Source organism: Gobio gobio, assembly GCF_949357685.1.
Source record: "Gobio gobio genome assembly, chromosome: 1".
NCBI classification, from domain to species: domain Eukaryota; kingdom Metazoa; phylum Chordata; class Actinopteri; order Cypriniformes; family Gobionidae; genus Gobio; species Gobio gobio.
The window spans coordinates 45,477,408-45,493,942 of record NC_137097.1 but is presented as its reverse complement, the minus strand read 5'-3'; the positions used below and the strand labels follow the sequence as shown (position 1 = coordinate 45,493,942).

General features: G+C 38.4%; 1 protein-coding gene across 2 annotated transcripts in view; it reads right to left on the bottom strand.

Moving 5' to 3' along the window:
• Positions 1–646: 646 nt before the first annotated feature.
• The window catches only part of spop (speckle type BTB/POZ protein), a 111,878-nt gene continuing 95,989 nt past the window's right edge, over positions 647–16,535 (bottom strand). Inside the window, exons 7-11 of one of the 2 annotated variants that reach the window (XM_079825261.1) lie at positions 14,923–15,100; positions 12,605–12,660; positions 6,795–6,917; positions 6,130–6,272; positions 647–3,278 (exon numbers count right to left, since the gene is read on the bottom strand). In XM_079825261.1, coding sequence (XP_079681387.1) covers positions 3,134–3,278; positions 6,130–6,272; positions 6,795–6,917; positions 12,605–12,660; positions 14,923–15,100 — 645 coding nt within the window. In that variant the 3' untranslated portion in view covers positions 647–3,133. The remainder of the gene's footprint in view (positions 3,279–6,129; positions 6,273–6,794; positions 6,918–12,604; positions 12,661–14,922; positions 15,101–16,535) is intronic. The other variant, XM_079825262.1, reaches the window with a different exon arrangement.

Genomic DNA, 16,535 nt, shown 5'->3' with positions numbered 1-16,535 from the left:
GGCAGTACTTTCAGTCAAAATAAGGCGACACAGACAGCAGCCAAAATGCAGCAACTTCAGGTACGGCAAAGGAAGGACAGTCATCCTGGCATAATGTTGCCTTTTCTTAATTAAAATTAAATTAAAAATACACTGCTCAGCTGTGGACGTTGTTTACTTCATTAATGTGTTTAGACAGAAAAATCTGGATTCGGTGCATCCCTACAAATAATACACGTTGTGCAGAAGAATGACATTTTGCAAAGAGACTAAGCCCTGAATTATTGGTCTGGAGTACTAATGAGTAAAAAGTTTTGCTTAATAAAAATAATAAACTTTACAGAATAAATAGTATTGCTTTTTTTGGTCAATGTTGGTGATTATAAGTAATTAATGAAGTCCTATTAATCACCAAGAACCATCCAGTATGTCACATTTTTCATGAAGAATATTTATGACCTTTAAAGGCCCCAATATAGGCCTACTCGCGGCAAAGTTCTTCTTTGTTCTATGCTTAGGGGTAAAAATACGTTTGAAATATGAGACCAGTGGTTTACATCCTGATCCCCACCTTTAGATGAATATGCAAATATATGCTCTAAGCTTTTCTCTCTTTCTCGCTCTCAAAAAAAAGACAGTTGTGAGAAAATGGTAGTTAAGCAAGCATCTGATCATAGTAATGTGAATGTTCAGTCGGCCCTTCAGTAAGGTCACATTACATTTATTTGTATAGCACGTTATAGATCGCTTTAAATCAAGCAGCTTTACAGTACTAAACATGAAAAAACAGTCAATGTCTCTTTCAATTAGAATTACAAATTCAAATTCTACAATAAAGTGACTCTCCGGTGCATTTATGTTTTTACTTGCGGACGTATGATCTTGAACAGAGGAAATGAACCGGAGAAGATCCACGTCAAAGCAGGCGAAGTCTCAGAGCCACACCTACCTATTAAATCACTATGGCCCAATGGTAGTTCGATGGCATTCCAACGGCAAGCCGTTTCAAACTCCCGAAACAAACCTCGTTTTGGACTGATTTTGTTCGAAATGACGTCACGCCGTTTGTTCTTCATTTTCACTTGAAATATATCAGGGCCTTTAGGCTACATTCACACTGTCAGTCCAAACCCGATTATTTGCGTATCTGATTGGAATCTGATCTAAAATGATTGATGTCCGCACTGTGCATCGCAACTGTTCAGAGCCGATTTCTGTGTCCATGCAGCCATTTCGTCTGGGATATTCTGGGGTTTCTACGGCAATGACGTTGCGTTGGTGGGCATAAGCCAAAAACAGCAGCAACAACAACCGCAACATAGAGGGGTTTGCAATCCAGATGTTGTCTTATTTACAATGTGTAGCCATCCGCCGCACAGGACTACTGCGTCTTCTGAGGCAGCGGCAGAACCGTAGGAGGCTGGTACGTGCAGCTTTATTCTGTGCTGTGGTTTCCGCCGGTTTCAAGACATGATTGATCATGGCTGATGATTATAGTAATTTTCTGCTCGACCTGCACTTTGCAACAACACAACTTGTTGTGAGAAAGCCACATAAACCACGCACAATCCGATCAGAGCAGTCAGTCTGAAACTGATTTACAGAAATGCGATTTGAATAGGATTTCAAACCACATATGAATGTAGCTCGAAATGGATTTGTAAAAATACAATTTCTTGTGATTTTTGGCATTTAGACTTGCTAAATTTGATTAGATATGCACAAAAATCTGATTTGGACTGACAGTCTGAACGTAGCCTTAGTCTGTTTATCTGTTGGAACATTTTTTTCTGTTGCGTTTCATTTAATTTTTTTGGTTACATTTTACCCAATTTTTGTGAGGATGCTCAGCAATTATTATGTGTGATTGGGTGCACCTTTTTTTTTCTACAAACAAGATTAAGCCCCATACAAAATTATTTTTATGGAACCAAAAACCCTGTATGCTGTCTGTCGGACAGGCTTTTAAAAAGAAAAAGCCAATTCTCTGTTTCAGCAAGAGCTCCAGATTGGTCTAATCCATGACTGAGACCAGAGAGAATGAAATCATCAGAAAGCAGGATAACTGCTAAGATATGCCCATAACACAAAACAAAAAGAAATACACAAACGCAGAGAGGTTTGTGTTTTTTTAGCTTTTTTTTTCATACAGAAAGCTTGGATTCAAATACACAAGTGCTACAAGGAGGAGAAAAAAAAAATCTCAAATGAACATCACAAGGAAAAATTCAAATAAAAAAAAGTTCCATGAGCATTTCCCCATTTTTACACTCCTCACTGGATTCGTCAATGTATTCACCCTGTAAAAGGAGACCAAACCACTGTAAGTCCATCTGAACTCCATCTCCATTTGGAAGCAAGGCTAGCTTGTGGGTTGTCAGTCAAAGTTCATAAAGGTGGCACGTTCTGTGTTTCAATTTTCCCAATAAACAGAGGACAGTTCTGGGAAAAGCTGTTTGTCGTCGCACAGGATTCATAAAGTCACACAGGAATCTACTAAACGCTGATGTCGTCATTACGAAGACACATGCTACCTATTAAAAAGTTATTTCGCAATGATAACGGAGTTTGTCCTCAATTCCTTTCGAAAGAAAAAAAACCTCAATCCACGACTGTAAAGGGGAATGTCTACCGGCCAATCTTTTTCTTTTGAAGGAGGGATGAAGCGAAGATGGAGAACCGGTTTGCACAGTGAAGGAGAGCACAAAGTAGTGCCAGTGGAAGGAGTTGCGTAAAAAGTCCAGTCTTAATCCATCTCATGTTTAACCGCCCAACCAAAAGCTCAACCTTGATCCATCCACCCACGCTCATGAATCCAGTCCAACAGAATCATCTCTCTCTGGAACAGACGGCCAGACTGACGCAGAGGATGGCCACATTTTTGGACAGTAATCGACCAGCAGCAGCCTCACCACTCAACACTCAACACTGAGGAACCCGACAGTGGGGCAGCAACAAACAGGGTCCTCGGCGCTGGAGGGGTCTGTCTGGATAACGTGAAGGAAGGGGGCAGGTCAAGAGCTGGTTTAGGCATCTAAAGGGACCGAGCTTGGGGGGGGAGGTTTAAATCTAAAGTAGCACCCCCCTTTTTGTAGGCAGTTGTCTGTTGAGTGTGTGTGTAGGTGTGTGGGTTAGGTAACGGTAAGGAGCGGCACTAAGACTGTTTGAGGCGTTTGCGGGGAGGGCCCAGGAAAGGGCACTGGGCGGAAGCCAGGGAGCGGTATGCCTCTGCAACCAGGTGAGGATGAGATGCCACCATTGACTTCCATCCTGAGGTCTCCATCACATCGGACGCATGGCTGAGAGAAAGAAAGAGAGAGAGACAGAGAGAAACATTTAGAACACAACCCTCTTTGCTGAGCTCAGCATCCCGAGGGCACTGACACTGCACTATCACGCACACCAAAAAATGGCCTTTAACGACATTTACCCGGAGTGTGTTTGTGTGTGAAACGCTGACCTCCCCCTAACCCCACTATGCTGTTGCCCCCAAACACTTGGCATTAATTGCAACTCTTGCTCGCAGTTTTGACATCAGGCCTTGCGGGCAGATACCCATACCACTTTACCCAATGCAAAAGGTCAATGTGCGGTCAACCATCCACAAAGAACATGTTACAAACACAAGCTTTCCAAAATAAAATGGGAAGTAAACAAGATGGGGGGGTAGAAACAAAAACAGCTTTTTTTATATGAAAAAGCCTTGTGTTTGTAAATGTGTCAGTGGAAGTGTAGGGAGAGAAAAAAAAACTATACATCAAGCATTCAGAAGTTCATTTGAAAGCGTTTGCTCAGGATTCATGCATTGCACTGGTGTAATCCAATATTTTTGGGATTCTTTGCCACTTTATAGATGGCAAAAGTAAACAATGGTGATATGAGGCGGGAATGGGAATAGGGCATGCTGCATGACTTAAACCTACATCTTTTGCAAGAGAACAATCTTTTTTAAGATGCAACGATATTACAATTTTGGCTAATACCTACAAGTTGTTAATTTTTTTTAACGTTATGGCTGAATACCTGAAAGATGACAAACATAAAAAAATAAAAATAAAAAAAAAGATCTATATATATATATATATATATATATATATATACACAAATCTCATTTTAAAATGTTGCATTTAGAGCATTTAGAACATTTTATAATGTACAGAGTGAAAAACAGATATTTAAATTATTATTGTTTTAAGATTAACTTTAAATGAATTAGATAACAGCAAAGGTAACCTAAATGTAAATATAGAGGACATGAGAAAATGCACTATTAAATATTCAATATTGAAACCAATAAATTAGAAAATTCTCTAAAATCTTCCAGTAATTAAAGCTACACTATGTAACTTTTCCGTCCACTAGAGGTCGCCTATTCAAAACAAAGGCGTAGTTTGATGACGCCACGTTTGAACGCAGACTGTTGGGACATGTGGTCTTCACCTCGCAGCTGGTGGAAAAGAATTGGGATAGGACGCGGCAGAAATCATGTTCATGGATGCGATTATTAACGTTACCGTAGTATGAAGCAGAGCAGGACCGAGTGCATACATTAAAAAACTTTTTTCTCTTCAGTTTCGAAAAGTTTTCACGCATTTCTTTTTTGGTTTTGTGTCTCTTAATTTTTGTAAGGATACTTTGTAATTATTATATAGGAAATTACCAAACATTTGAGAACCAAAACTGTATGCTGTCTGTCGGAAAGGCTTTTATTGAATCTTTTTAAATTTTTTGAGAGAGACTCATTTAATTCTTGAACTGAAAAAGAACCAGATCATAAGAGTCATTCATCCTTGAATCAGACTATAGTGGCCATGCTGTATGCTTGTAGTTGTGTTTAAAAAGAAGGCACTGGAATAGGAAACATCTCTCATTGTATTGTTTTAAATTTATTAATTTGCAACATTTCTCGTTCTTTTCCTGAGCAGCGAGGATGCTCCTGCTGGCGGTCCTTGTCCTGTGATGACTGGACACAGTCTGGCACTGTGGGAAAACTGCTGCACTCTGACACTAAACTCCTACATGCGGCAATAAAACCATTTGAGAAGAGGAAGACGAGCACATAAACCAATAACAGCAGCAGCAAACATGAATGCAGGAAAAGAAGGGCAGAGAGGACGAATCATTTTGGGAGGGGGTGCTGGTGTGCATGTTTATTTTCTGTGTTGCCCTTGTTATTGATCTCCCTCTGTCTCTGCTGTTGTTGTGGCGGTGGGTGTTTTGTATAGAGATGGAGAGAGAGAGAGCTGAAATGAGATGGCCACAGTCCAGTTTCACGCCAGCCAAGTTACTGCCATCCACAAAATGAACTCAAAATTAAACAGTCCAATAAAGCTGCTGCAAAGACAGACAGAACAAGCTAGTTAAAATATAAATTCTACAATATAGAGTATGAAAGATAATTGTGGAGAGAACAGAGATGGAGACTGACAAAGTGGGAACAACAAGCATTTGCTATTCTAAGACTAAAAGGAACTGGTAAATGTATTTATTGTAATGACTTTTATATACATATAATTATTGATTTGATTTAACATGTTATGTTATATAGTATACATTTAAAAAATAAATACATTAAAATATTTCCATGATAAACATTTAATAATGATCATATTTTAATGCATTTAATTTTTTTTAAACGTTATACTGTATTTGCAATACATGTGTGTGCATGCGTGTGAAATAAAAAAAAATTATGTAATATTGACAGAAATGCAATATAATATACATAACTGTTATTATTGGTGTATAAATACCTTTACATAATGAACCGTTATATTTTGATAACCTTAGAATGAGCCATTTCTATCTACATACACCAAGGGTCGCCTTACAGTGAAGTCACCATTTTGCACGGTCGTGTTTCTACAGTAGCCCTAAGCGGCCAAACTTTCCTACAGAGCGCTAGCTACTCTTTGTTGTCTCAGACGACATTATATTTGTCCTGTGTCGGCCACCGTAGCTTCTCTATGTACTTCGAAAGGGAGGGGTGAGCAGTGGGCGGTTGCAATTCGCAACCTCACCACTAGATGATAAAATTTACACAGTGCACCTTTAAAAATAGCCATTATTAAAAGTTAATCCATTTTTGGTGGGGGAAAATGTATAGACAGGTTAAGTAAAATCTGAACTACTGACTGGAGTAACACTTACTAGTTGATGAAGTCGACGGCCTGCGTCTTGAGCTGGTCAGCGCTGTGCAGGTCAGCCAAGATCAGAATCTCTGCAGCATTTTCCACGGACAGACTGGTGCACAGAGCGTCCTCGCACATCACCTTCAGCCGCTCTAGAGCATACTAAAGACAGAGGCATGCACTTCAATCAAAATCTGTATGCTAGGGTCGGCAAAAAGCAGGTAATGCTTGTTGATGTGTGATCTTTTAATAAACTTATTTTTAAAGTTCCTCAGATGAGAGGAGGAAACACTGTTTGGCATTAGCGCTTTTTTTTTTGAAAGTTTAAAAATGTGACTCTTTGAGCGCTGTTGAGCGGAATCGTAAACACCTCTGACTGGCGATTGTGCTCACGTGTTCATCAAATGTGTCTGTGATTGGCTACAATGATCAGCGCTTCAAAAACATGTTGTTTATATACACCAATGATGCTTTTCACCGAGCGCTTGCATAGATACACACGGGAGCATTCGAATCACAGACACATCCGATGAGCGTGTGAGCACAATGGCCAATCAGAGGTGTTTACATTCCAGCTCAAAGTGCCACATTTTTTTAATTCCGAAGTCTGTACTTTTGACAACACTATTTGGCATACATTTAGCTAAATGTGGTGTTTGTGCGTGCACACTGCACAATACTCGCCTTGTCAGCAGCAGCGAGCAGGTCGTCAGCCATCTTGTCCAGGTTGGGTGCTTTGCCAGTGTAGATGAAGAACATCATCTCTTTAAAGACCTCAGCCTCCACGTCATTTATCTCCACTCGGTTCTAGACAGGAAATCACAGCAGAAATCTGGTCAACCTTACGGTCTCAGAGAACATCAGATCAGAAAACCCTCACGATTCCTGACAGTCCACTGACTGCGCTTTTGAAGTTTTAAGAGCTGACGTAATTGGATCTAATGCAGTTCAGGGTGTTTAAACTGTTGTAGAAGCATAATCTGTGATTCTGTCAGAGTCTGGCTTTTCCACTTATGAGCTCCTAATGGTGTCCCTTGAGCAGCCGACACCGGACTCACACGACCCTCTGACCTTCACCGTAGAGCGCATACGAGCACACCAAAGGACAGAGTGACTCAAAGCAAATTAATATATCGTTCAGAAAGCCTCATTCCGTTTTCGCTTCCCGTCCTGATCAATGTTCCGGAATGAGTGTTGCGAGTTTCTCTCTTGTGCCCAAGGCTGCCGGGGCACAAACTCTTTGTCGATTGTCATGCTGGTAACAAAGGCTTTTCCGTCCCAACCCTGTCCATCACAGCTAAACTAATTAATGCAGCTACTGTTAGGAACTCCACCCCACCCACAGACACATGGCAAGGTCAAATGAAAAAGTTCACTCAAAAGAGAAACACAGTTTATTAAAGGCCATTACAGAAAATAAAAGTCTGTGTAGCCTGAAGGTGCAGCAACAGTCACATCTCTGGCTTTTTTTCACACAAAGTTTTACCTCCCTCCCTCTGTAGATTTTGAACTGTAGTACTTTTGTGCCATCAATGCACCACAATAAAAACTAGTTACAACTTACAAATGTAACTAGGTAAAATTTAAAAGGTGAAGTCACAAAAATATTTAAAGGTTATGATGTTTTGATGATCCTTTTTCAAAGGATTAGTTTGCCCAAACATCACAATACACACAGCGTTGTCTCATTCCAAACCAACACAACCATTCAAAAGTCAGTGAGTAGGATTTTATGTTTAGAAATTAATATTTTTTTTCAGCAAGGATGCATTAAATTAATTAACAGTGACTGTAAAGGCATTTACGATGTTAAAAGAGATTTCTATTTCAAATAAATGCTGTCTTTTTGAGCTTTCTATTCAAAGAATCCTGAAAAAAAGCATCACAGTTTTCACAAAAATACTACTGAAAAATGTTTTCAAAATTGATAATAATAGTAATAAATGTTTTTGAGCACCGAATCAGCATATTAGAATGATTTCTGAAGGATCATGTGTCACTGAAGACTTTATTAAAGACAGCATTTGCTTTTTTTGATCTATAAGTCAAAGGGGTCTAGTGTTACTTGGACCTCACTGACTTTCAACATATGTGTTACATACAGTTAAAATATCTTCTTTTGTGTCCACAGAAGAAAGTCAAACAGAATTGAAACTACACGAGGGTAAATGACAACAGAATTATAGAACTATACTTGTAACATGATGCTTGCATCTATCTGCATCACAAGAGGTGAAGAACGCAGGCTTTCCACAGTTTTCAGAGTTCCTAAAACAGCTCCACACCAACACCCCACCCCACATATTTTTGTGCAGTGCATAGTATCAGCATGTGAATTGTGACATAGCCTGAAAAGTCACTGAAGTATCCAGACAAGCTTGTGCAGATTTTCAGGAGTCTTTCCTTTAGATGTAGTCTCTCTCTGATGAGTCATTTCCTCTCTATTCTCTTTAGATTTGCTCTACTGGAGCATCAATGCCATCAATATTCTACAGATGCCATAGCCAAATCACTGAGCCCCAACCATCATCTAAACCTGATGCATACATGCGGCCACACTCGCTTTTACACGTGCCTATACACAAACTGAGCCCCAGATCCCAACGTTCATCTATTAACCACACACACACACACACACACACACACACACACACACACACACACACACACACACACACACACACACACACACACACACACACACACACACACACACACACACACACACACACACACACACACACACACACACACACACACACACACACACACACACACACACACACACACACACACACACACACACACACACACACACACTTCTTAACACTAAACTCAAGTCTCACATATTTGCATGGATCCTCACAAAGCTAATAAGCCACACAAGCAAAAGGAACAACAGGAAATCTCGCTGCTCCACAAACCCCAAAAGCAAGCACATCCTGTCCCAAAAAACGTGCATGATGAAACTCTGGGAAAGGGAGGATATGGAGAGAACGACAGGAGGGAGGCAGAGGAATACTGGATCAGCAGATGGTGAAACATGGGAATATCATAGATGATGATAAGAGGAAGAGCAGGAAGTGTGTCAGGGAGAGTGTAGGGGTGTAATTTCATATTATGAATTGGCTTTTATTTTTTTATATTTATATCAATGTCCTTTTATTTTTTATTAGTTTTTTCTTTTAGTTTTAGTAATTTTTGTACTTAAACTTAATTCATTTATCAAATTTTTATTTTTTATTTTATTTCAATAAACAAAAATATTTTTGAATAGCTTAGCTAACACTGCTGCGAATATATAAAATGTATTACAACTTTTTGGGAGTTAACGCATTAAGCAGTCCTTCCAGAAAAATGCGGCTTTTTTTTGTGATTGTTGCGGGCAAAAATCCTTGATTATGCGGCACGTTTTCTTAAAAAATGCGATGAAAAATGCGGGATATTTATGCAATTTTATGCGATAAAATTGCGGGAACTTGCAAAAACTGCGGTTTGATGAGAAAGAGAAAAAAAGCACTACATCACAGAAAGTGCTGGAATATTTAAGTTCTCATCTTGTTTTATTGAAGACCTTAATAATGGCTCAAATTTACAAAACATTTAGTCAATCAAGTTCTGTACACAGCAAATTTCAGGAGTTGAAAAATCATGAGTTAGACAAAAAAGTGTGAATGAGTTAAATTTGTTGAGTTATTTTTTTAATTTTGACTACCGTGTGTGTTATTGGATACTCCCTGGCTGTGTTGTATTTTGGCGTTCATTCATTGGTGTTCAGGAGCGTGTTTTAACACTACATCTGGAGTTACATTTTGAGAAGTGCGTCACGACACGACCCTGGTTCTGCAGCACAAATAATGGACTTTCGGCTTCGTCGTGACTGAGGTAGGTAAAAGTGTATATATACAACAACAAAAAAACTATTTCAACATGTTCTATATTTTCTGACAAACACGTTTTGTCATAGCTGTTACGTTATATACTGTGTACTAACGTCAACGACCATGGCAACGTATGAACGTAGCCGATAACTTGTTTCAAAATTTTAATTGCCTATTTGCGCGAACTTTTTGTCGATGTAAACCAGCTAACCGTCTTTCCATTTGCTTTGCAGAGAAACCGGATAGAATGGCTTCAGCCAAGTGCAAGCAAAACTCAAGTAGGCAGGCTATCTGACGTTTCACATGGGGTTTATTATCAGCGCCACTCCCGTGCACACAGTTTGCAACACTTTCAAACGGCAACGCAGTCAAATTGAAGTGGCGACTCAGCTCAAGAAACCTGTTCAGCTTCCACACTAACTTTAATGCCGACGAGGTAACGTAATTCACTCTGTTAGCTGCCTATATGTTTTGCTGTTAGATTTTACAGTATGACAGCAATTGTTTTCAAAGTGTGTCCATGCAATGAATTTCTGAACCAAATGTATGAATTTGCTCAAATAAAGGCAGTAAATCAAGAGTATGGTGTTCAGTGTATAGTCATTTCCACATAAAACATATTGTGTTAAATAAATGTTAACTCTAAGAAGTGTTAAATAAAATGTGTTTCAAGTGTTAATTTTTAACACTGGTAAGGAGTTTATATTATAATTAACTACATTTCAGAGTTACAGTTACTCTCCGTAGGATTAGTATTTTAACTCCAAAGAGTTAAATTTTAACTCTGAAAAAGTGTTAAAAATTCAACTCCAAGAGCAGAGTTATTTTAACTCTGCGCTGGAGTTTATTTGATGGTCACGCATGTACACTCAGATTGAGTTGATTTTAACTAACAGGGAGTTTATTCCAAAAACCAGAATTTGCTGTGTAGCTTTACAAAAGGAATATGCTACAACTTCTGAAAAAAATAATAAATAACTTCCTGTTTTACAGATGTCGCTATACAAAACAGACATTTGAGTGCTTCCAATGCACAAAGTGCAATCTCTTAAAGGGTTAGTTCACCTAAAAATGAAAATTCTGTCATTAATGACTTCCCTTTATGTTGTTGGACACAAATTAAGATATTTTAGTTGAATTCCGATGGCTCAGAAAGGCCTCCATTGGCACAATGTACACTCTCAAGACCCATAAAAGGTAGCCTACTAAAGACGTCGTTACAAAGTCCATCTCACTACAGTGGTTCTACAATAACTTTATGAAGCGACGATAATAGTTATTGTGTGCAAAAAAAACTAAATAACGACTTATATAGTGATGACTGATTTCAAAACACAGCATCATGATGCTATGAATCATCGAGTCGATTCATGATTCGGATCGCGTGTCAAACTGCTGAAATACGTGACTTTGGCGATCCAACCTGCTGAATCGACTCATTGATTCATAACGCTTCAAACCGCTGAATCAACTCATTGATTCATAACGCTTCAAACCGCTGAATCGACTCATTGATTCATAACGCTTCAAAGCTTCATGATGCTGTGTTTTGAAATCAGTCAGCACACAGGGAAACTGCTTTGCTCTTTTGCTGTTATTTTTGTTGGCCAATGGGAGTTTGTGCTTCATCATGGTTTCACCGGTATCTATGGTTTCTCCACGGGGTTTGAAGCTTTTCGATGACGTTCGCGTCGGGTAATCACGTCACTTCAAAACGTTCCCATGGCAATAGGCGGAAATGGCGGCTCTTGTGTGAAGTAAACGAAAAATTTTCAACTTTCTGCTAATATATATTATATATATATATATATATATATATATATATATATATATATTATATATATAATATAGACTTTTTTTGCAACGAAAATGCGGGGATTATGAAATCATGATAGCCCCGCATATTTTGCATGCGGAAATAGGCAATTTATGCGGCGAAAGTGCGGCGTATTTGAAAAAATGCGGCCCCCGCATGAATATGCGGACTTTGGCTGATTATGCGTTAAATCACGCGATCGCATAATCGCGTTTTTCTGGAGGGACTGATTAAGGTTCATTTTAAGGTGCAAGAATTGGGTTCATTACTTGGATTACATTCACAAATAAACAAATAAATGGCATTAAACACTTCACTAATTGCAAGTGTTAATTTTGCCAGCCCTAAAAATAACAAACTGTCTCCAGTCCTCATTTAGACAAGTGCAGCCCTCTTGATTTACACAGGCAATCTTTACTGCTGTGATCTATGTCAGACCTAATAAGACTACCATATTAAAAAAATCACATAAGAAAAATGGCAAATAGTAGTTTTTGATCGGCTATTGAAAGCAGGAAGACGGTATAATTGAGAAATTCTGTAAATGCGACGGTATTAGACCAAACACAAACGCCTGGACTAAAAATGAGAGATCACTAATACACTTACTATATAAACCACAGAAATGAGACCTCAGGACAACACTTGCATGAAAAACTAAATGAATATAAATGGTGGCTCTGTGATTGTGACAGTCTAAAAGGACAGGAGTTATCTCATTGCTTTTGAAGTTTAATGAGAGAAAATGGGAAAAAAGAAGAAATGGAGCCAAAAAAAAAAAAATACACCCGACTGACCTTTTTACTCTCCTCCATCTCGTGTTCAAACATAGCGCTGAAAACTGGGGAACGTGCTGAGAAAGTAAAAGAGAGAAAGAAAGTTCTATTTAATAGACAACACAAACGTATGACAAAAAAATGTATAATAGAGCAAAACAGCGACAGGCCACTTTTTCAAATTGTTCTCCCCAATTCATGTACTTCAAAGGCAATTTCAAAATGTTCTTCGATAAAGAGTTCATGCCATGAACCAATTCAACAAGCTCTGAGATGAATCACAAACATTACACATTTTGGAACTTTGAAAAAGAAAAAAAAACTATGAAATTCTGAAAAAGAAAGCTACAATACAGTCTACTGTTTTATGAGGAAAAGTTCTGCTTTCATGAAACTTGGCAACTGACGTAATCAATTAAATTTATTTGTATAATGCTTTTTGTTAAATCATAGATTAAGATCACAGATCAAATCATAGTTAAATCAAGAGGGATGGTGAACAAAGATTCTGAAGAAATGTTTCAGTCATCAACATCAAACACTAAACATCGAACAGCGGTTCCTCAACTTGTGCCTTGGTGCAATTGCCGAACCTTTTGGCTGATTAACCCAGGGAATGGTGGCGGCTCAGACCTTCCTCTCTGTTAAGTCTGGATATGGAGTCAGATCTGTCTAGGGCAACTTTAACTTGTTTAAAAGGAGTGTGTGAAGTCTGGCACATTCTCTCCCTCGCGCACGCACACACACAAAGTCTAATCACAGCTCAGACACCAGCCGATCAGATCCGTCTCCAAGGCGATTAATGAGCACTACCAGGTACGGCCAGATAACGAGGAATCCCGCCTCACCATGAGCGACAGCGGGAGAGTGAGGCTGTGTCTGAAACCTGAAAAACGCTGCCCTCTCAGAAGGTATACATTGGTAGGAAGGTATTCAAATGTTCACCTACCATCACGTCTAAAATTCTGGTCGATTTTTGAAGGCAACACAGATGTATTTGTCGCTGTGTATGATATGCCACAATTCTGTGCATGTAGCAGTTAGAAAAAAACAGCTGATTGACAGAGCAGTTGAAAACAGCAAAATACTTTATACATGTACTTTCTTAGCTTACAAATTCATTTTTAACAAGATATAAGCATTGTAGTCATTAACTATTCATTTGATTACATCTAAAGCTCACATGAATTTGTTTTTCAAATGTAAAACCAGTTTCCATAAAAGGCATCTTCATACTAAAAAGCTGTCTGCTGAGTCACTGACTTACTGACTAGGCAATGAGACAGCCGTCTTATATTTTGAACACAGCCAGAGAGAATCAGGACAGAGGAAGATCTGGATTTTATTTTGTGACAAGACTATCTACAAATAAACTTGACAATATTTTATATGTAAACTTGTTGTGAATTTGTCATTAAATTGTACTAATGTATACAGTATATTGGTCATTATCAGTCACCCTGGTCTCTAAATATCTGCATCAGTGTTTTTAAAGGAACACGCCGAATTTTTGGGACTTAAGCTTATTCACCGTATCCCCCAGAGTTAGATAAGTCCATGCATACCATTCTCATCTCCGTGCGTGCCATAACTCTGTCTGACTATGCACAAAGACTGGAGGTAAACGGCTCCAGCTAGCCTACTGCTCAATAAGTGATAAAATAATGACAACATTTTACTATTTACATGTTGTGATGTGTATAGTTACATCCGGCACAATGATATTACGCAGCCCCTGAAAATAGGCTAACTTCCGTCAACATAACCAACGTGACAACCTGCTTGCACAGAGAGCGTGCTGAGGACTATTTTCAGGCGCTGCATGGACTTATCTAACTCTGGGGGATATACGGTGAATAAGTTAAAGTCCCAAAAAGTCGGCATGTTCCTTTAACTAAAACAAACTAAAACAAAAAAATATTTTCATGAATTAAAATAAAGATGAAAAAAAAAAAAAATTACAATTTAGATGTAAAAAAAAAGAAAAGGAAAACCTCAACAACGAACTAAAATTAAATTAGTTGTAAAAGTACTAAAATGACTAAAACTGAAAAAAAAAAGATAAATAGAAATGTAAAAAAAAAGTAAAAGCACATACATTTACATGAATACTAAAAATATAAAAAAGCTAATTAAAAAATATGGGAACTTTGGGAAAAATTATGTTATCAAAAATATTAATAATTATTACCATAGTATATAAATAATACTAAAATAAGACTGATCAGGCAACCCATTTCAGTTGACATCAGCAATAATTTTCTTTGGTGATTAAATCTCAGCATATTTGAATCTCTTAATAAAGTGCATGCGGGTATGTGTGTGTGTGTGCCACATACCTGCCAGAATGGCTTTGTGTGCCTGGAACTCTTGCCCAGCGACACACAGCGAGCAGTCCGTGAATCTGGAATGTTCCCACAGTCCGCCCAGTTCATCTGCCAGCCGGCAGTCAGGGACCTTCACCATGTTCATGGTGTTCTGACCCGAGATATTCACAGAGTCCTGCACCACACTCACCTAAACTCACAAAAACAGAATGCAAAAAAACAAATTAGTGCTGCACGAGACAAAAAGTGTATTTTAGATCTAGCAAATACACTAATACTACGATACTAGAAAGAGATGCATGCATATCAGCCCGTGTATTGAACGTGTGCATTGTAAAAGTAGTCGAAGACTGGTATATTGACCAGGCCAATTAATCAGCTGATATTTGACCATTTTGAGATGATTGGCATTGGTCTGATTGGCCAATTAGAAGTGGTCATTCCTCTTGGCGTCAAAATTGTTAATGGTTAGTTCACAGTTATAAATATTTTTAAGTACCCGTTGACTAAGTATTCAGAAAAAAAAAATCTAAAGGAAATTTATTTATAAAGAAATACTGAGTGTACTTTTACATTGATACATATTATTAAATTATATATGGATTATATCAGCCATTAGCCACCTTACAGCTCTGGGGGGTTACTAAAGGCCTTCTGAAGAGAATTGATGGGTTTGTGTAAGAAAAATATCCATATTGAACGCATTATAAAGTAACATACTTTGCTTCCGGCGGACCACCTTCTGTATTCAACTTACGGAAAAAGTAATTGGTGCGACGATGATGTTGGACGTAGAGTAAGCGTTTTGAACTGGGAGAGGCGTTACATTTTCTTTGTAAGTTGAATATGGAAGGCGGTACGCCGGAAGCAAGATATTTTTACTTTATAACGTTTTAAATCTGGATATTTTTCTTACACAAACCTTCATTAACCCCACGGAGCCGTGTGGAGCACTTTAATAATGGATGGATGCATTTTTTGGGCTACCATTCACTGCCATTATAATGATTGGATTAGCCAGGACATTTTTAATATAACTCTGATTGTATTTGTTTGACAGAAGAATGTTATATACACCTAGAATGGCTTGAGGGTGAGTACATTAAGGGATAATTTTCATTTTTGGATGAACTATCCCTTTAAGAAAACGGATTCATGTGTACATCATGTGTCATATTTAAGGACAACCATACGACAAAGTAAAGTATAAAACTGATTTCACCTGTTAAATTAGTTTTAAATTATATGAATCGTCAAACTGATCTCATTACTGGAAGGAAGGAAATAAATAAAACGCACACAGACACACACGCAACTTCAAAAAGACAGATTCATACATTTTGGGTTTATTCTAAAGACACATTTAAGGACATCCATATGTCAGCCAAAATGTTAGATTCTGATTACAGAGGCTCAGGGGGGACACTACGACGACTGTTCAACAAGGGCAGCCGTCTAGTTATCTCTTAATTTACACAAATTGCCTCAATTTGTTACTGGTCTCTGTGTGTGTGCGTGAGTGTGTGTGCATGTGTGTGTGGCGGGCCACCATGCTGACTTAGCCACCTGTTCCCGCAGACATAAGCAGGTTCATTTATCTCACTCCAGGAGTCACACACACACAC